Genomic DNA, 20,918 nt, shown 5'->3' on the forward strand with positions numbered 1-20,918 from the left:
CAAAAACACACATGCATGGAAATCTTCAAATTATCAACTTGTAAATAAGCATATGACCTTTTCGCATTGCCCACAAACTTTTTCCGATGACCTTCTGTTTTCAATTGTTTATAGCTCTCATGAGCCATTTTTTTCTCCTTCATGACCTTTGAATGATCCACTCACAGCACTACTGCCAACACTACTATTGTGTGCTCCATTTCCCCTGGCAAGACATTGCTCAAAATTCCCTCCCAGTACAATCATGCTTGCAGAAATATGAAAAAGCTATTGCCTCGACTGTTGCAACACTTGAGGTCATTCCTGCTCATTAGGATGATGTGATAGGATCAAAACCAGCTAGCCGTTTTGCATGCAACAGTCCGCTTCAAAGTTTCAAGACACTGGCTGAGCTAAGGCTAGTAAACTCCAAAAGGAGAGATAAACTGTCACCTCCTAACTATTAAAAGAACTCCCATGAGAAAGACAGAGGGAGGCTGGTGCAAACTAATCTCCAAACAAACAGAAACAAACAACGCTCCCACGCGGACAGGTGACATTCACTGCTTGCCTTCTTCCCACGCAGACACAAATCCAAGGTCAAGATTTTTCTTGCACATTAATAATACGGCCCTAACAATCAGTGCCACATAAAAATTAAACAGCGTAGGTAAATTTAAATGACAAAACAACAATATTTACCGGCATGTAAAGCAGCTCAGGATTTATATTTACAGTATTCCCGAGCAGGACCATGACGATGTTTACCATGCTGAGTGGATTAAAGCCAGGGAGACAGAGGCAAACTGAGGCTATATTTGGCTACACATGAATATGCTTGGCGAGCAGGCTGATGAAAGGTAACAGCAGGAGAGGATCTCAATATATGGTCCAAAGGTGATTTGAAAAATGAAATGGAGCTTATTCTTTTGGGTTACTTTTTGACATACTGCATGCAAATGTAAACCAATAGTCTGTGTTTATTTGAATTTGGACTCAAAGGAAAACAGTAATTCATCTGAAATTAAAAACAGTTGGAGCACACTCGCAAATTTATGCCTGAAATATCATTTTGCAGCACAACAACGAATATTTAATGCCACTAAGGTTGTGTAATTAGGAATTCATCCGAGCATTTGGGAGAAATGCAACCGTAGGTTCCATAGAATTGGAGAGCATCAAAGGATTATCTCTACGCTTTTTCTTTTTTTGGATTGGATTGGATAACTTTATTCATCCCGTATTCGGGAAATTTCATAGTGACAGTAGCAAGAGGGTGAGAATGCAGATACAGGAAAGGCATAGTTACAAGTTAGACAATACAGTCGCAAAGGCCGCAGAACAACAGAGCAAAAGCACAAAGTACAAAGCAAAGTATTTGGGAGCATTAAGAATCACCAAATCAAATCATTTAGACAGAAAAGCAGCAAAAACACAAAACAAGCCAGAGCGGACGGAGCTACCGCCACCGGCTGCCACTTGAGCGGCGCCATCTTGGTTGCGGTAGCAAAAATGGATATCGACTCAAGAAAAAGAAAAAGAAATTGTGTGAATTAAGAGTTTCTTATTGTTGACGAAATGCTGAACCATCAACAAGTTTGTAATATAATGGCTGCTTGAAGTTTCCTATAGCATCACCATTTTTTAAGTAAAAGGAGGCACTTTACTCCATATTATACTCTGCTTCTTATGGTCCAGTATAGTAGTTTATATATGCATTCTTGAATGTTGCTAAATTGCATGTTTATAGATTCATCACATAAGAAACATTTGTACAGTATCATGCCAATTTACAAGAACCCAATGCATGCAAAGTGCAGATACTCGAACATAAGCTTGACTGCCAAGTAAAGCCTGCGGGGCTGGGGTGTTGATTAATGAGAAGAGGAAGGCCAGGAAAGAAGGATGAAGAGGAACTGTTAATGGAGCCATGATAGATTCCTCAAAGCCTGGTCATTAATAGGTACGTCTCTCGAGTAGATGCTCGATGTGGCAATACAGTATGAAAGGACCGTAAAATCACAGCTTTGCATGGGAGGTGATATATGTGTTTTGGAACCAAAACTCATTGTCTTAATCGCCCTGCTTGCATTATTCATTAATTCAACTGTGAGCGAGTGCCATTGAGCCAAGAAGTAATAAGACGAGGTACAGGATGGAAATGTAATCAAAAGGAAATACACTTTCCACATTAATGACCTGATCATCAGATGTATTGAAAAATTAAATGTTCCTAGTTCCTACTTTATGGGAAGCCATTTGAAGAATTTTCTCTATACATATTTAATCAACGCATGGAGTCCCTTGAGGTTCCATTTTTGGGCCATTATTTCATTTCCTATACTAAATGTGTCCAAAGCTACATTCAAATTAACATTTTAGTACTTGCAGTGATCCTTTACAGCCACGTGACAGAAACACCTGGCAATTTTCATCAAGTTTGCAGCTACAAACAAAATCAAAGATACGCATTCTCCTTGCAGTTTTGGTTTTGAGGAAAAATACCTGAGTGGGTGACAAGACAATGCTACAAATGAAAGCCATATTTCATACAAGAAGTCACTCTATAATAGTATTTCCATAGGGTCTTTTTTTATTATGTGGACTTGCAATTTATGGCTAAGCAACACTAATAAATGAGAGAAAAGAAAAGTTGATGTAAAAATGCCAAAAATCTTTGATGGCCGTTAACAGTAATTTAAATTAAAGTTTTAAAATGGTTGATGTTTTGCTCATGCTTAGATAAGAATGTTGTAAAGCACATGGGAAGGGATTTGAACATGTAAAATTTAAAAAAGGATGATAAGACTTGACAGGAAGAGCATGCTTAGTCACAATCTGAAAGCTGAGTCCTGACTCGAAAGCAAACACTGATTCACATAGGCCAACATTTCCAAAATGTACTGTATATGTCAGTAATTAGAAAAACGTGTTCGCAAAACACTGGAATCCAATGGATTCGAATCCTTAAGTCCAGGTTGTGCGGATTCATTAAAGAAAGCGAATTTAACGGAGGCATATTAATCACTAAGAGTAATGTTTATTGGACTGTTTCTTACATCGTGTTAAAAACGCTATCCATCTGGGCCAATAAGGGTTGATAGTTTGTCAAGCGTTAGGTTAATAGAAAAGACTGGTGACAAAGCGTAAAATGGCCACATGGCATTATTCTCTTGAATACTCTATCAGGGTGGCTTTGCTCATGTGGTAGGGAAGTCTACCTCCAACCCGAAGGTATTATCCTCGTCTATAATGTATCCTTGAGCAAGATATCGAACCCCCATTTACTGCTGATGTTGTATCATCAGCATATTAATGAGGAAAAAGTGTCTCGGCGCCTGTGAAGTTAAAATGGAAATGTGAGAACCCAAACAAATTAATCCATTGCTTAATAACACTGGGTGGTTTTCTACAGTTCACTTCCTACTCTGCACTCAGAAAGATGAAGCACTAAAAATAACGGTCAATGGGAATATTTCAACTGAGCATAATACAAATTTTATTAGTTCTTGTTTCTAAAAATCACAACAGCTGCAAGCTTGCTGACTCGTGTTTTTTGCACTCCACAGAAGAGTACAGCTCCTGGGGTGAACAATTCCCTTACGTGGAGAAATCCGGTTGGGCCGTCATTGTGAATGGTAAGTGCGCATCAGCGGCAAGAGCCTATCTTAAACGACTTTGCTATTTCGGACAATAGGCACATTATTCTTTATTTCTTTGCCCTTTGTTTTGGGTGGCTGCTACTGAACCAACAAAGAGGAGCATAGACACACTATGACAATATGTGCAGTCCATGTCGCGGTTACAGTTCGTTGAGCACAAATGCCCACTTGTTAGTCCAAAACAGCTGAGTGCAACAAAAGAGTGATAAAAGACCCAATAGCCGCTAGTACAGAATGTATTGTAGACCTGGATTATAAGGAAGCAGCTTGGGGTTGGTCAGAAAGGATTTTCCAAGAATAATAACTGAACAAAACTGTATATAAACAAAAATGTTATCAGTCTACCACACTGCATTTCGACAGTTTTCTCCTCTAGATAAGTTCCATCTGAGACATTTTCAAAGATTTATTGTAGTGTTGTTTGCTAGGTAAATAGTTTACCTACAGTAAAGGCTTATTTTGTTAAAAGTACGGTCTAATATGGTCTACAATATTTTAATAAGATAGCTTACTGATCAAGGAGTGCTGCTTTAAATCTAATTGAACAAAGTATTGTTTTAAATGCATAGCTAGTAACTATACTGACATTTTCTAATTTATTTATTTATTTTAAGATGTCCAATTGACGCTCCATGAAATATTTAGTATTGATTTTGGTTCCAATTACTAAACTGAGAAAATCCCAGTACAATAATTATTGTAAAAACACAATTAGTTGACTATGACAAATGAACAATTGATATTGTGTTCAGTAAACCAATATATTCTTGCTTATGCTTTTAATACCTGAACGTGAAATGTTATACACACTAAAATGATATGATTTATTCACTGATTTACATCTACTATTCAGACTGCTGTGATTTTATATCCACAAAGGGTAAAATGAATTTTAATTGCTTTTTAGTTTGACCACTGTGTGCTTATAAAGGTAATAAAATAAGCAGTCACTGTCCCTTCTACTTCAGCTGTCAATGTTACATAGGCTGTGTCGTAAGTCAGTAATTGTTTTAGTTTTCCTTTGATTTCTGAACACTATAAATTCAACAATATAAAACCTTGACTGCAATGTGTACTTGGCTACCCATTTGAGTCTATTACAAATGGTGGCAATCTGCAAGAATACAGTGAAATGTGATGCAAATTTGCTCTGGCTCACTTCACCTGCTTGTACATTAATCCTAAAGGAACAAAATACATGTTTTCCTGGCTCTCCCTTAATTAATGACTGTGTTACTCATTTGTCATGCATGTGCATTGCTTGGTATGGTCAGTACAGCACTAGTGAGCAATTGAGTAATAGAAAGAGAGATTGATGCACTGCCATTTTGAATTTATTATTAGAAAATCAGCTAAACTAAGTGTGTGTATGTCTAATTTTGATTATAAATTCAGTGCGAAAGGGAATTTGTTTTTTGAGTTTTGAAACATATTGGACAATGCGGTGGCAAAATATTCAAAAGATGACCTTTCAACAAGCAAATGAATCTAAATCTTGCAAACAACTACATGGATTGCAAGACAAATGACTCAAAGGTCATCAGCGCTTCTGTAGCGCTGATAGCAAAACCTGTTTTGATCTGAGAGTTCTGCTGTGTCACTGCCAGATCAAATGTTTTTCCTTCATGTGGGGTCCCATTAACTTGTTTTCTGTATCTTGTGGCCAAGATATGTAGTAGTTACGGAAAAGTGCATGATACAAAGCAAGGTGATTAAGATTAATTGAGAATCTATACACTGTCCTCTAGCAGTAGGTTGTTTTCTTTTTTTGCGGGATGCATGTGTGTGCCAATTCTTCACTGCTGAGCCGTGCCAAATTGCCTCTGTGAGTGTGTATGTGTGGGACTGTGCAGTGTATCAGGGGGAATAGACCGTCGGGGTTATGGAAGGTGCAGTGTGGGGTGATGAATAGGATGCTTTTGTGCTGTCTGTAAAGCAGTGAAGGACAGAAAGGTGAGTGGGGAGATAAAGGGGAAGAAAAGAGAAGGACAGATAAAATAGCTGAGATGAGAGGCTGTGAAAAGTGGGGTGTATGGCGGGTGAGGCACTTAGGGGGGAGCAAGGTGAGAGAACCGGAGCAGAGGTGACGAAGACAGCATATGTGAGACTGGCAGTGGTTCTGAGAACACTACGCCATTGTCTCTTTCGTCCACAATGACACAAAAGAAGTTTGCTAATGTGGCCAATCAAGTCAAGTTGGCGACGATAAATGGCAGGAAAAAAGGAAAAAACGTCCTTTTTGATCATTTGATTGCTCGGCCAAAGATGGCGACCTCGTGACCTGGACCTTCACACATCATGCTTTGAAATAAGACATTGAAGGGCGCGAATGAGGTCAGATAACTCAAAATTGTAGGCGTGGTAACATTATTGCTAATGTTGTGCACTCCCAATTTGTATTGTTTTTAGAATGAAAATCACAAAGTTTGAAAATTGTGTTGGACACAAATGTCTTAACAGTAATTGCCTAAACTGACATTTCTTTCCTTTCATTTGTCTTATTTGCTGTTGTGTAGAAATGTAGCATATCAGATCTGTCAAAATATCGGTTTATTTGTTCATCTATATGTTTTGTATAATTGGTTACCCCACACTGGTCAAAATACTTAAATAACCCGACTAATCTTGCTCTGACTTGAGCCTCTTTTCTCTAATGAGTGCCTCTTTTTTCTGGTTTCACATTCTTATTTTAACATCCTTTGTTCCTCCTCCTCTGGCACATTTCAAAAATGCTAAAGGAAAAACAAACCAAGTTTTTTTTAAATCATCAATAGTGTTCGGATTTAAAGATTACATCCTCTGCATAGTTTATATGAATCCTACAGAAATTACTGTAACATCTACATTACGAACCATTTCTCTTCTCGGTTTCTTCTTTTTTAAACCCATTGTTGAGGTTACTGCTTCTCTTGGCAAATTTTAGATTAGCACATATTTGCATAGTCCCGTTCTGTTCATGTGGTGCTTTCTTTTCTCATATTACATGATGCGTGTGGACTGTTACTATTTTTAGATGTACGCCATTGCACACCATTTTTGGGCAACTTATTGAGTAAAAGCTAGTAAATTAATATTAAATGAACTTAAACTCACTGAACTACTGATGGTGATAATATAGCACGGTAGGCAAAAATAAATTGCCTAAAGTAGCTTAATGAACACTTAATTTACACTCATGGGTGCATTTTCAAGAATACAAACAATCACTTAAACCTGGTTGAGATGCTCCCTCTCTACTTATGTGTAGCTCAACTGCACTGCATAGAGAATTAATGCATTGCCATTGAATTTTCATGATTTATGCATATGTGACTTCCTGTTAATGTTATGGCCACTTATTTGTTTTATTTTTACTATTTACCAAATGGCAGAAAATGATGAAACTGCCAGTTTTTCCCATCCCCGACATTGAGATTTTCTGAAAAAGACAACCACAATCATCCTCGAGAATGTGGAACATGAAAATGTCTTTAAAAAATATAAAAAAAACTCCTGAGGCTGTAAATCTCATTTGCATTACAAATTATGGGAGGAAAGCCTTAACTAGCTACCAGTGCCGCAGAGCGTTAATCACTGCATGTGGGCGATGGCACCTGATGAAGCATGCCGCAGAGCATAATGCAATAAAACAGGTTACTAAAATGTAAATACATAGATGAATAATTATAGAGTAAATGTACCCAATCACAAGACACAATAATCAGCATGTTATCAAGAGTGTTCCTTAGTTGGTAGTTAAGTTTCAGAAATATGTAAATAATCCTTTTAATTCAAGTAAGTGTAGCACTCCCACCAGCTGTGGTTGGACTGATTAAGAATTAAGCGCATATTTATGCCCATGGGACAGCAATGGAATTCAAACATTTATCAAGATTAATTAACCCATCGTAGCAATAGTGACGGAGAAGTCATCGTGCCTGACACATTTTTATTCAACTTGGCACGCGCTGAGAACTTAAGTCTACAAATAGCTGACAGAAAAGCAATGTCATAACTTTGAAATGCAATATGCTAATGATCGATCACAGTACTCATGTATTTTTTATTCGTCTTAATTTCTTACTTTCGGAAAAAACAATGTTTAAAAAACATTTTGCATGGCACCGCATTAGATTACTTAGAAAGGTAGAAGGAGTAGAAGGTCAACTGCCTTGAAATGTGATATTTAGGAGACCTTTAAAAAGAAAACACCCAAGACCTTTCTAAGATGCCAGCTTAATTCTTATTTGTTCCAAACCTGCTGGAATTTCTGCAATTATTTGCAAAAAAAGAACTTATGGCAGATGCTTTTGTCATCATCTGTGGTTGTTTTTGTAAGATTTATCAGTAGCGATATTGAAGACAAAATATCTCCATTAATTTCTAAAGGGGGCACAGGCTATTTTCAAGTGATGCATTTCTTAAAGAGCAAAGAAAAAGGGAGCAGAAGCAGGATCAAGATGAGATGAGGGAGAAAGAATTGCTTTGTGGCTTGAGTGCTTAATTTTCTATGGTCTGTTGCTGTTGGAGAAAAGGTTTTATCTGTTGATTCGTCAGACGAAGAAGTAAACAAAAATGTTTTTGTTTGGGTAGTTTTGCTATCAAGGAAGAACTAAACCACTGAAAAACAACAGCATGTCTGTGTCGCTGAGTTGCTCCAAAAACTGAAAGTGTGGTCATTGAAGCTTTTGTTTAAATAAATCATTAAGGCTACGTGATGCAAATTTGCATGATTAACATGGGTAAACACCTCTGAAGTGCAGATACTGTGTAGAGTAACAAATACACCCTTATTGATGTCCTCCCTGCACCTCTGATGCTTAGAACCAGACCATATGAGCGCTCATTTGGTGAGTGAAGTGATAAAATAAGCCAACATTGAGCCGTTTACAAGTAAGATTGAAACTACAAAGATGGGTCACAAAATGCAAATAACTAATATTAGCATATGTTGTCCGTGGTACAAAGCCAATGTCTTCTCATGTATTTTCATGACGGTTTGAAAAATAATGCATTTTTGTCAAAGTATAAGCTTGTCATGGTAAAATGCAAGTCATTTAAATTCAAAGGTTTGATCTTAACAGAAGTTCAAAAATAGACCTATGACCCATTTGATCTGTGTAAAAGGATGGTGGATGATGTATAGAATACTCGCACATAAAGGGCCCATTTCAGACAAACAAAGAAGTCTAAAATTTGCTGGCTTGGCTGTCACTGACATTAGTCGGAACTGTACCAGCTCACGACCTAGCCTCAAGTTTGGTCCTTTCCACGATTGAATGCAGGTCTGAATGCAGAAGGTTATGTTCCACTTCAGAGATGATGACCTAGCGCTCATGTAACGACAGTACTCTGAACTACACTCCTCATTCTTCACTCTAAGATAATATTTTATAAGCTGCAAAAGTACTTATTGATTAACTAGATCCGACAAATGAAATTCGAAATTTTGGATGCAGCGGCATTACAGTCTGTGACGAACCAAACTTAGTACAAGTGTTCAAAGTGTATTTTATTTGTATATTATTACTTTTTACATACTTCTTGTGATTGAGAACTTGTTCTTGTTCCGTCTGATCTCATACAAATGAATTGATCTGATGAGCGAAAAGGAACTCCGGTATGTCAGCTGGACAGAACGGGATTCTTGCACCCTTGTCCATCAAAGTAGTCTTCACCCCCCAGTGTTGTCGTAGTGTCTGAGGCAGTGGTACAGAATGGCTGAAGTTGACTGGCAAGAGCAGTGACATCTGCCATAAGCAGATGTTAGAAAGCTATGCCAAGATGTGAAATTCACTAGAGTACTTTATGTACCGTATACATTGCACTCGTCTATAATTTATGCCTATGTATGTGTATATATGTATGTATGTGTATATATGTATGTATGTGTATATATGTATGTATGTGTGTATATGTATGTATGTGTATATATGTATATATGTGTATATATATGTATATATGTATGTATGTGTGTATGTATGTATATGTATGTGTATATGTATGTATATATACATATATATACATATATATACATATATATACACACATATACACACATATATATATATATACATATATATATACACATATATATATATATATATACATATGCATACATATACATATAAATATGTATATGTATGTGTATATATATGTATATGTATGCATATATATATATGCGTGTATGTATGTGTATATATATGTATATGTGTTTATATATATGTATGCATGTATGTATGTGTGTATATGTATATATACGTTTGTGTGTAAATGTGTGTGTGTGTGTGTGTGTGTGTGTGTGTGTGTGTGTGTGTGTGTGTGTGTGTGTGTGTGTGTGTGTGTGTGTGTGTGTGTGTATACATCACTACATATGTCAATGCATTGCAATTAAGCTCGGGATAAGCATCACACTGAAAGCACAATTTTTCCGGAGCTCAGTGTAACACAGACTTGCATAACAACCTCATAAGCTTTGAGAGCTAAATGTGCCAGTGGTCCGCCGAGGCTTCATCTCCATGATGATCCGCCAGACGGCCAAAAGAGTAGGAAGCAGGGTGGGATGCGAAGCGGGAAAAGACACCTCCACACAACTACAATGCCGGCATCCTAGCTTGCTCCCTAGAAATGCATTCAGCTCATCACCCATGCAAAAAAAATCAATCGGCTAAAACTTTATAAGCACTGATTTGCATGTTAACAGCCAGGGCCGTCTGCTCCTAAACGGCTCTGCACTGACTCCATGCCGAGGAGGTTAAAAATTATGGCTATCACTGTGGCATCAAAGAAAACTGAAGAAGGAAGGATCAAGCTGTGTGATGGAGGAACTAAAACCACAGCCTCCATCATCACACCTGACCAAAGGGAAAGTCTTTGTTATCATAACGAGCAAAACCAGATGGCCAATGGTCGACAATATGGCTATTATAATTGAATAACTCTGTGGCCTGTGATTTGTTTTGATTTAAGCGGTCAAGCCATTTATACTCCTATCTAATGTACGTGAAACATTTCTTCTACACCGAGTTTTAGGGTAACAATTATATCATGTAGACCCCAGGCTGATAATTACAACCTTAGACCTCACTAATGAGACCTGTAGCCCGTGGTGCAAAATGGAACATGATCAGACTTTAAATGTTACACTTATTAGCAAACATGGGAGGTTGTCTGTGCAGGGAAATACATCGCTATCCACAATACAGTAGCTGTCTTCATAAAAATAATAATGCACATTTTTTTATTGAGATTGTTAAACGGGTATTAAATCTTTAAGTGTACTTCTACATAAATGTAGAATTGTACAACACTATTAATTCTCATATTCACACCTGTAGGTAATTTAGTCTTCCATTAACATATGCATTTGGGGGCTGAGTATCCAGAAAAACAAACAAACCTGGAAATGAGATTTGAACCCCCAGCCAGCAATAAAATAATATACAGTGAGTCAGACATGCGTAACTCCACCATGCTGCTGTTGCATGCAGCATATGGTATATAAAATATTAAAAGATTTAAAAAAGCCCAACTTCTTGTTTTTTTTTCTAAATGCACTTAACCCATTTTAAATAGTATGCTCACTCAATTATGCCTAAGAATTCCAGGTATGTGCATAACAAAGTATTGGAACCTGTGCAGTAAAACACAAATACAATCATGCCAATTAAAACTTAGAATTTATAATATTTTTAAGGATGGAACTCTTCTTAATTAGGTTTTGTTCAAATATAGCTGGCATGGGAACCATAGAGCATTGTAACAAAAATCATACATTCTCAAAGGATTATGGTGGGGGATGAAAATATTCAAATTTTTGCCAATTACAAATCACACGTGCAGACAAAAGCGTGGATGCAGTAAACTTCCTGCATTACTATAATATCAGTTTTAATGCAACAACAATAGTAGCAAGAGACAGATGTCAATCATTTTAAATACACCCACAAGGGGAGCAATTAAAAGCCAATTTCCAATCCAGATGCCCCTGATGCTCACATCATCTTCCTCCTTTCCTCCTCCTGGCTAGTCAGCAAGTGCAACAGTACTCACCCCCAGTTTCTTACTCCGTATCCTCACGTATCCCTGTTTCACTATGTCGTTGAAGTTAGAAGCCATTGTTGAGGGGGACGCCGAGAGCCCCCCCTAGAACGAACGACTCGAAATCAATGTCTTTAGTTGGAGATGTCTAACTCGTGCTTCTGTCCGAGAGACAGTGAGAGAAGCGAATGTCGGGCAACCTGCTCCCGTGTCAGCGCTGAGGCTGCCCGGCTCGGAGGCGAGGTCCATCCAGGGAGAGAAGGAAGGGAGGGAGGGAGCTGGGTGGAAGATACCATTTTGTCAACTGATTCATTGGAGCAGGGGCGTGATTTCGGGACGGCACCATCTGTGACACATAAGGGATCAGTGTAGGGTCATTAATGAATCATTGTATCTTTTCATTCTTGTATTGTTTTTGTATAACTAATATACGTACATTATCGTCTATTAATTCCAGTCCTATTTCATGCCAGTTATGATTTGAGGACAAGTGACCCTGAAATTAAACTCGACCCCAAATTAAGATAAAGGGTGTTTCATAAAATTTGATATATCACGTCTCCTTGTGCCCTGCGATTGGCTAGCCACCAATTCAGGGTATCCCCCACCTTGTGCCCAGTTGGGATATTAATGATTTCTCATGGGGTTGGGGGGTCGACTAATGCGCTAGATGTGACATAGTGCTACGTTGGTAGAAAATGTCTTATTCCACTTTAAAAGTCCTCAGTCAAATCTTTAGCATACGATTTAAAAAGGAATATGTGAATGTACAACAAAGCTCAGAGGTGCGTCTAATTTGCTGCAAGCTTTGTACCTCGCCTTTCCTTTATTGCTTGTATGAGTATGAATATCATTTCCATATTTTTTGCCAGACAGGCCGCTAATGGGAAAGTGCAATTTCAGATGGTGTGCGTGTGTGCTTCTCTGTATGCCTTTCTTCATTACAAGGTTGCCTTGAACTGATGTTGTTTGATTTGCCCAATAATAAAAGCAGATAGTCCAATGCCTTATTAAATGATCATATAAATTGCGCGAGAACCAAGATTGTAAAAAGCTCACCATGCAGGTTCCACGGGCACAATGCTGTGGACAAGCAATCAAAAAGCACTTAAAATAAATGTACAGAAGACAAATTTGATGTCGGTTAAAGCAATGAGATGAGTGAGAGGCTCGGTTTGTTGAATTATGGTCAGGGAATTTTTTTTGGCATTAGACAGCAGATGGCTGAGCTACCTTCTATTGATATGACAGTCTGCCATTACTTATATAGATTAAAATGAAAAGAAGATAAATGGCCTAGAGAATAGAGTGAGATAAGAAACCATGAGCTAGTATCAAACATCCTCTATTTACACTCTCAAATATTGCAAAATGAAAGAAACATAGATGAAGGCTGCCAGAGTTTTGCTTTTATGAAATAGTACAGTTGTCCTGTCGTGTGCACACGTTCATTTATTCATGAGTAGGGGCCTACTTTTCAATGAAAGTGTGTTTTTTTTCTCTCACTTGGATGCCCTTTTGAGTAACACTATTCTGTCAAGTATAGCAATGAGAAACTCAACATCGTTTTCTTGTGTCATATTCACAAGGGCACTGCAATCTGCCACCCTCCCAACAGCTTGTCTCTGATAGTCTGCAAATCTCTCTGGAAGTGTCCTCAAACTTCAGATTTGTCAAGGCTGTTTTGGCTCCATAATCCTCTTTGTGTGATGCAGCCGTCTTCCACTTTCATCACCTCTTCATCTGCTCTCGAAGAAAACAATGACAGCACTCTGTGTCTTACTATTTCATTGGAAAAATCAGACACATTATGTAGAAACTAAAAAATACATTTTTGTTAACATTGAAGAAAACATTGGAAGAACCACAACAGAGCTGAGATCTAAATCCAAATGGGATTCTGAGGTTTATTTAGAAAGTTCTTTTATTTTCAAGATTTCTACTCTTAACAAAGTACTTAATGTACTTTTAATTGAGTTAATGTGACTTATTTAGAAATATTTATATTTGATTTTTCAGTCATTAACTGAAGAAAAAAAGTTTTTTATACTGAATTTTTAACAACAGCAGACAATCCATCAATACAAACAAAAGATTTTGGAGGTGAAACCATAAAACCCAAAGAACGTTTATAAAATCAATCTCATCCTCTTACATCTAAACACCAGTTAACATAGCATTTAACCAATCACATTTCAGCCATTATTTGTTGCCAGGGTCAGAAATCTGCCTCAAGGCCTTCACAATCAGTTCTGCAGGCTCTGCTGTATTAAACAAGCGTCGATAAGACTGTTGCTTTAACCATCAGATTTCGAGTTGGCAACACCACAATGACTTCTCGCAGGCGTAGGGATACGTCATTGCCTTCTCGCAGGTGTAGGGATACGTCATTGCTTTAACCAACTATGAGTGGCTAGTGATAGAGTGGACTAGCCAGAGCTACCAAACTGTATCTGGAGCGAGTTGCACAAGCAAATATATTGACAGACTTTTAAAGAAAAAAAGCTGGACATCATTAAGAAAGGTCGGACAACTCCAAAGCAAGCAAGCCTGTCATAACCGGGAACGAACATTTTCAGCACTAAATTGAATAAAAACATATGCCAGAAATACGACAGGACAGGCTCGACTTTCAGCATTAGGTTCGATGGCAAAAGAAAAGGAAGAAAGGAGAATGGATATTGCGTACAGTTAAAAAGAATTTTTGGTGAGTAAAATATGGCTATATTCCTAAATAATATTTCAATTGTATGAGGTTATTATTGATTCATTTTTATGTGTCGCAGCTGTAGCTGCAGTAGAGGTTTTATAGCCATAAAATAGTTTTTGCTGAAGGCGTCACTAGGAAATGCACGGACCGCCACTGATATACGTAGATTCCAAACATAAACTATATATAAAATCTAAATACAATGCTAAAAATTAAAAAATACAGGACCAAAAATATTATTATTCTACTCCATTTCTGTGGCAGCAGTAGCCTGGGTATTCATCTGTCCAGGTAGAGAAATTGCATGTGCACGTATACGCTACAATTGCACACGCCCACACACAACCCAGCATATGGTCCTGACATACATGAATGACTGCCAACAAGGTCAGATGTGTGTGACTCACTCAAAAGAAGAGAGACCTTCACCAAGGTCATGAACAAAGCAGGCAAATGTACATTAGTTTGTTATAGCTAAAGTAAACCTAGAGCAGTAGTGCTCTGTAAAGGGACTGTCCCGTAAAAGCAAACAATAAATTATTTAATCGGGTCAAACAAGAGTGTTGTTAATAAGACCACCAAATTGGAATTAATAAAAAAAATGACTATTTATTTAGACTGAAAAATGCAGAAAAATAAGACTGGCCCCTCAGTACAATGTGTACATGCTTCCAAATCTTGTTACAACATGGACATTTATTGATAATAATGTTTTCTACATCCACATCCCAAGTGAAGCCATGAACTATTAACATAATTTCATTGGTCATAAAACCTCCTCAAATGCCCACATTCATAAAACAAACATTGCAGACATATATTTGCAAATCTGCTTATTTTCAGTATATTTTGAGAAAAACGGACAAAAATACAATGCATACAGTCCAACTAACTGCTGTGAGGTTATTTGATGCCCTCCATAAATAAGAAATAATGAAATCTAGCAAAAGTGTGAACATTCGAAAATACCCGTGATAGGCAACTGAAATATTATCATCTACGGCACAAATTTGAAAACATTCAAGCTCAACCAGCTACATAATGAACACAACAAGATAGGCAGGGGTGAGTGTGGGAGGAGACATCATCTTGACGCTAGGTCAGCAAGTTTTCTTTTTTTTTTTTAACACGTAGGCAGACTTTATTATTATTTTATTTTTCTATTTTTTTTTACACAGGCAGAGACGAATGTAAGACCCTACACAGAGTCATAGTGATGCTAATGTTCTGTTCTCAAGCTTTTTACAGCAATCGCCATCAGCCTGATATGTTAATAGGCACATCGGGAATTGGCTTTGATTAGATGTCAAAGCCTGGAGGGCTAAAAAAAAAAAAATGCTGGATATTTCATTTCTCAGAAAAGAGTTAGACCTTGGTCAAGCATGCTCGAAGGACGTCTGCTGGTCACGCCATTTGGAACAGCTGAGGTCGTCTGAACTCTCAGAGGAGCCACATGTGACATGTTTGTGATTTACTTCATGCAGAAAATAATACTAATAATAAAAAAGAGAGAGTTGGAGGGCTTATCTGTCCTTCACCATGATGAGCAATGAGCAAAGGCTGCCTTTCCTTTTACAAGGAGGGTATTCAAGCCCATTAGATCATTAAATCAATCCTAACATGGTATAAAGCCCAAAAAACTGTATATGTACAGTGGACCCTCATGATTAGAACACCTCTCTACCGCAATTTCATGATATGAACAATGTCGTCCAAATCATCTGCGCTTATAAGCATGGGCGGAGCTTGGGGTCGGGGGGCCTCTATGCTTACAGGCATAAAAGGGACTCGTTTGGGTGAGGGTCTAATACAAAATGATGGGTAATATTGATTCATTATCTTGTGACCTTATAGTAATGCACAGTTTTTACATTATGCCACAGTCAGCTATTATTTTTTTACAATATTGGACACCTCACTATTGTTGGGGAGGCAGAACAGATGCTTTATGCTTTTATTTGTGTTGTTTGGGCAGATGGTATTCTTAGCATTGCAGAATTGGTGTGACAAAGATGAATTTAAAACCAAAATTACAAAACCATGAGTTGCTCCCCTGAACGTCAACATTAGTTTCAAAAAAGAGAATCTGAACCGGTTGCCGTATGAAGGCTTGTTAAGTCTATTCAGCCGATTCCTCCTAAAAGTCCAAACAGAATCCAGCACTTTATAAACTCAAATGAATCCCCATTCATAAACCCCAGAATTAATGTGGCCATAATAACATTCAGAGGTAAAAGTACATTACATTTCAGTCCATATTGGCCCAAAACATGAACAGGAAGGGACCACAGATGGAGGGAATCTCTTTTACGATGCACGCTGCAATGGATGCCAAGTAGGAAACATGGGTCACATAGAAGGTTCTGTCCATTTTTAAAATGCTTTGTATGGATTCAATGAGACGTGTGTCCTGTGAGTGGACACCTTCAAGATAGTGATTCTCCCTCAAATTCTGATTTAGTCAGTTGATGCAGAATCCTCCAGGGTAGTGCCAGCCGATGTTCGTCGTGATGCTACAATTTCACTCTGCAAACACATTTCTATATGCCCATCTGTTAGGTGCCTTTGAAAGGTAATTGCCAACCCCCCACGAGTGTGAAACTACCTTTTTACTTCGTTAAGGATGTTGTATTGTGAATTACATCATTGGCTCGATATGTAGAAATGTGAAGGATTTTGTTCTCACATAATTATCCCCGGCAGACCAGTGGCCTAGTGGTTAGCGTTAGTTCGATCCCAGGTCGTTCACTGTGTGGAGTTTGCATGTTTTCTCCGGGTACTCTGGTTTCCTCCCACATCCCCAAAACATGCAGCGTAGGCTGAAAACTCTAAAATGAATGTTTGTCTGTGTCCTTGTGCCCTGTAATTGGCTGGCCACCAATTCAGGGTGCCCCCCGCCTAAGGCCCAAAGTCAGCAGGGATAGGCTTTAGCACCCCCCATGACTCTTGTGAGGATAAGCAGTATAGAAAATGAATGAAGGAATATTCACCCTCAGAAATTGCACTTGGCTATATGGCAGAATTTTGATATTTGTACTATTTTGTTTGCTAGATTATATATGTCAGTAGAAGGGTTAAATCTGGATTTATGATCATGATTCATCATCTTAAGGAAATGATACCCTGCCAACCCACCAAATGTTTCAAATAACAAGGCCAATTGAGAACCAATCCTAGATTGGTGTTTTTTATTTTATTTTTTACTTGCAGGTTTTGTGTATTCCACGTGTCAAAGTGGCGGCCCCGGGGCCAAATCTGGCCCGCCGCATCATTTTTTGTGGCCCGGGAAAGTAAATCATGAGTGCTGACTTTCTGTTTTAGGATCAAATTAAGATGAAGAGTATAGATGTATATTAAATTTCCTGATTTTCCCCCTTTTAAACCAATAAGTGTAATTTTTTAATCCATTTTTTCTGTGTTTTTAGTTGAAAATTCATTTTGTGAAATCTAAAAATATATACAAAAATCTAAAATAAACATTGTTTCAGATCTATAAAAAACTGAATATTCAGGGCTTTTAATCCAGTTCTTTTAATCCATTTACAAAAAAATATATCTAAATATTATATCTAAAATAGTCCGGCCCACGTGAAATCAAGTTGACGTTAAAGCGGCCCGCGAACTAACCCGAGTCTGACACCCTTGGTCTATTCCTACAAAGGCAGAAATGCTGTAAATAAATACTAGGCGTACGTGTTGCTTTTTGATCTGCCTCATGGCTTTTGCTATGGCACACGGGGAGGTACATGATAAATCGATACTGAAATCTAGAGATAAACTGCTTTTTGAGACCCACTGAGTGAGTTCATTCTTCCAGGGGAAAAGCAAATCAACATATTCTAATTTGGAGTCAGATAACGTTTTCTATTTGGCATATGAGATTTGACCACGTTACAAGTCACATCTGATTCGCAAGACCAGCAAACTTGTGAATAAATTTGTTACTTATCTATGTGGTGAATGAAACTGAACTGTACTTGAAAAGTTGAATCCACCTTGACATTATGGGTTTGCAGATTTAATTAAATGATTTATTCACATACCACAAGAAGGAACCCATGTACCATCTGTGGTACTCGTACCAGACTTTGAAAATGGCTGAAAGTCCCATCAAATATGTTTTCAAAAGATAGATATCGCTTCAAGGCAATATCAGCCAATTCAGGCATTCCTTTCCCATCGTAGTTGTTTTTGGTCGTTTCTGCTAAAGCATGCATTTTCTGTTCTGACACTATCATTTGTAAATGTCACTTTATTATGAATGTCTGTTGAGTAGCAGTTTTTCCCCTCCAAAACATTGCAAAGATCAAAATACATTTCTGCTTGAATCGTGAAGGCAAACCTACAGAACCTAATAAAACCGTTTTTTTTCAGGCCGTGAGTATTGTATTCACCTTTACTTGAGGAGGCCAATTACAAAAGAATAGTCTATTGTAGCAAATAGAGTATAATTAAAGTAGTACAAAAAATGCACTCTGTGTGAATTGCATTTGAAAAGATGCTTGCAAAGCAGAGCAGGCCCGTGAATAGAAAAGTTAAAGTAGCATCAGTAAGAGGATCCACTTCCTGGTGGTCTTTTGTATCCTTAAATTGGGGTCTGTTAAATGTCACTGAACTCTGGGCCACCTCTCTTGAGACTTGTTCTGCTGCTTTTGCATTTCTTACAAAAAGAGCAGAGCTCATCAGACTCGTCTCCCTATTTGGAGAAACGTTAAATAGCTTTCTCTCTCTCCAGGGAGGTATGGGAAGTCTTCGCTCCCATTTCTCACCTTTTCCCCTTAACATTAAAATTAATTTGGCAACTTGGCCACTAAATTAATCAATGTTTTGGTTCAGTGACAAAGTCAAGCAGGTGACAGTTATTTGATAAATTAGAGATCAGGGTTCTTAATCTCATTTTCTTTGTATCTTTTCATCAGTTATTTATAGCAACTGCTTACATCAGTACAATTTGTAAGGTTCATTTTTCTTATACTATACATCTTTTTATTTTGATTTTTTTTATTTTGTGCTCGGTGAAGGAAAATATACGAAGGATTGTGAGCAAATATAATGTGAAAATAAATCACAATTTTATTTTCACATTACTTTTGCTCACAATCCTTCTTATATTTTCCTTTTTAAAATGAACATTCCTTCAGAACACCATCTAACATGTAAATACTGCTATCCAATATTACCACCTATATATATGTAAGTTTAATGATTGTGATAACTACTTATTTTCTCTACGTTTTGGAGTGAACAGCTGCAAGTTGATCGTTAGCCATTTCCGTGACACAATAAGCCATTTACAAATCACTCACAGTCGATTCTATGGATAATTAGGAAATAATATAACTTTATATATGCAATTTGGGGTAAAAAAAATAAAGATCTGTTTAAATTCATGGATACAACATATCCGTGAAGAAAACAAAATTTGGGATGTTTATGAAGATGCATAGTTTGATTATTGCAAAATTAACTTCAGCCTTGAAGGTCTTACTGCACAAATCGAAACCAAAAAAAATGACAAAAGACCCATAACTAATAATATTGCCCTGTAGAGGGCAATATTGGCTTCAGTGATGGATGCAGTACTGTTTTTAATGTCTCCATCTAAATCCAGTAGAGTAAAACCTGCAGTGTATATTGTCATGAGGCGGTATGATCTGAAATTGAACAAAAGTGGCCTTTTAGCCGACACTTTTTGTTGCATTTTACTGCACTTTTCATACTGCAATTATGACATGAGTTGCATCATTGTATATCGTGCTGAAAGGAAAATTGATACTGGTATCCCAGCAAGTGCCACTCCTGCCAAAATTAGTGCTTCATAATTTGGTAACGATGCCAGCAAGTCAATTTATTGTTAGTTAATTCATTTAATGGATTAGTCTAATCTGGCAGAGTATAGTTTGCACTCTCATCCTTTCCAAGCTACAAACGAGAGAGGATCCATCAAAAGCAGGTTACTGCGGCAACCAAAACTTTTAGGAGGTCGTAAGAGGGCCTCTAAGTGGTCATGAAATTGACTTTTAATTGGTTTTGAATAGCCGATGTGATGCCTTGCTGCTGTTTTGGATGTCTTTCAGAGATTTAACCAAACACACCCTTATGCTGCTGTTGGCTTCTTATTTAATCTGACAGGTTTAATATAAAACAGGTGATACTTTTCTCTCGTATGCACTCTTCTTGGGGATTGGCAGAAGAGCACCACTCCAGTGCTCACCGTCCAGGTTTGGGACAAAGCAACTCTTTTATATCCTGGGCTGGCCTCACAACAGCTCGTGTGAGTTTGGGGGAAAAAAGGAGTGGAACTGAAACCTCCTCTGTAAATACATAAAAGGCCAGTGATGACGTTGGACTTCATGAGCTCGCCTCCATGATTTTTTTTTCTCTCCTTGGTGTATTGCCGGCACCTGATTTGTTGCGATTTTTTTTATGTTTTGAACCCTGTGATCCCAGAACAGGTATTATTTTTATAGATTTGTTAACACCAGGACCTGAGCAAAATTCACAATCAGTGAGTATCTAAACCACTATAGAAAAATTGAAAATATAAC

At 37.7% G+C, this 20,918-nt stretch overlaps 1 protein-coding gene and 1 long non-coding RNA gene across 2 annotated transcripts in view; one reads left to right on the top strand and one right to left on the bottom strand.

Moving 5' to 3' along the window:
- Positions 1–11,900, bottom strand: part of dok6 (docking protein 6) — a 43,663-nt gene extending 31,763 nt beyond the window's left edge. The window contains exon 1 of the mRNA XM_077624812.1: positions 11,673–11,900. Within this exon, the coding sequence (XP_077480938.1) occupies positions 11,673–11,738 (66 nt within the window). The 5' untranslated portion in view covers positions 11,739–11,900. The remainder of the gene's footprint in view (positions 1–11,672) is intronic.
- The window catches only part of LOC144092051 (uncharacterized), a 90,850-nt gene that overhangs the window by 31,555 nt on the left and 38,377 nt on the right, over positions 1–20,918 (top strand). The window contains exon 2 of the long non-coding RNA XR_013305962.1: positions 3,549–3,617. This is a non-coding gene — a long non-coding RNA (uncharacterized LOC144092051). The remainder of the gene's footprint in view (positions 1–3,548; positions 3,618–20,918) is intronic.

This window comes from Stigmatopora argus, chromosome 17, assembly GCF_051989625.1.
Source record: "Stigmatopora argus isolate UIUO_Sarg chromosome 17, RoL_Sarg_1.0, whole genome shotgun sequence".
NCBI lineage: Eukaryota > Metazoa > Chordata > Actinopteri > Syngnathiformes > Syngnathidae > Stigmatopora > Stigmatopora argus.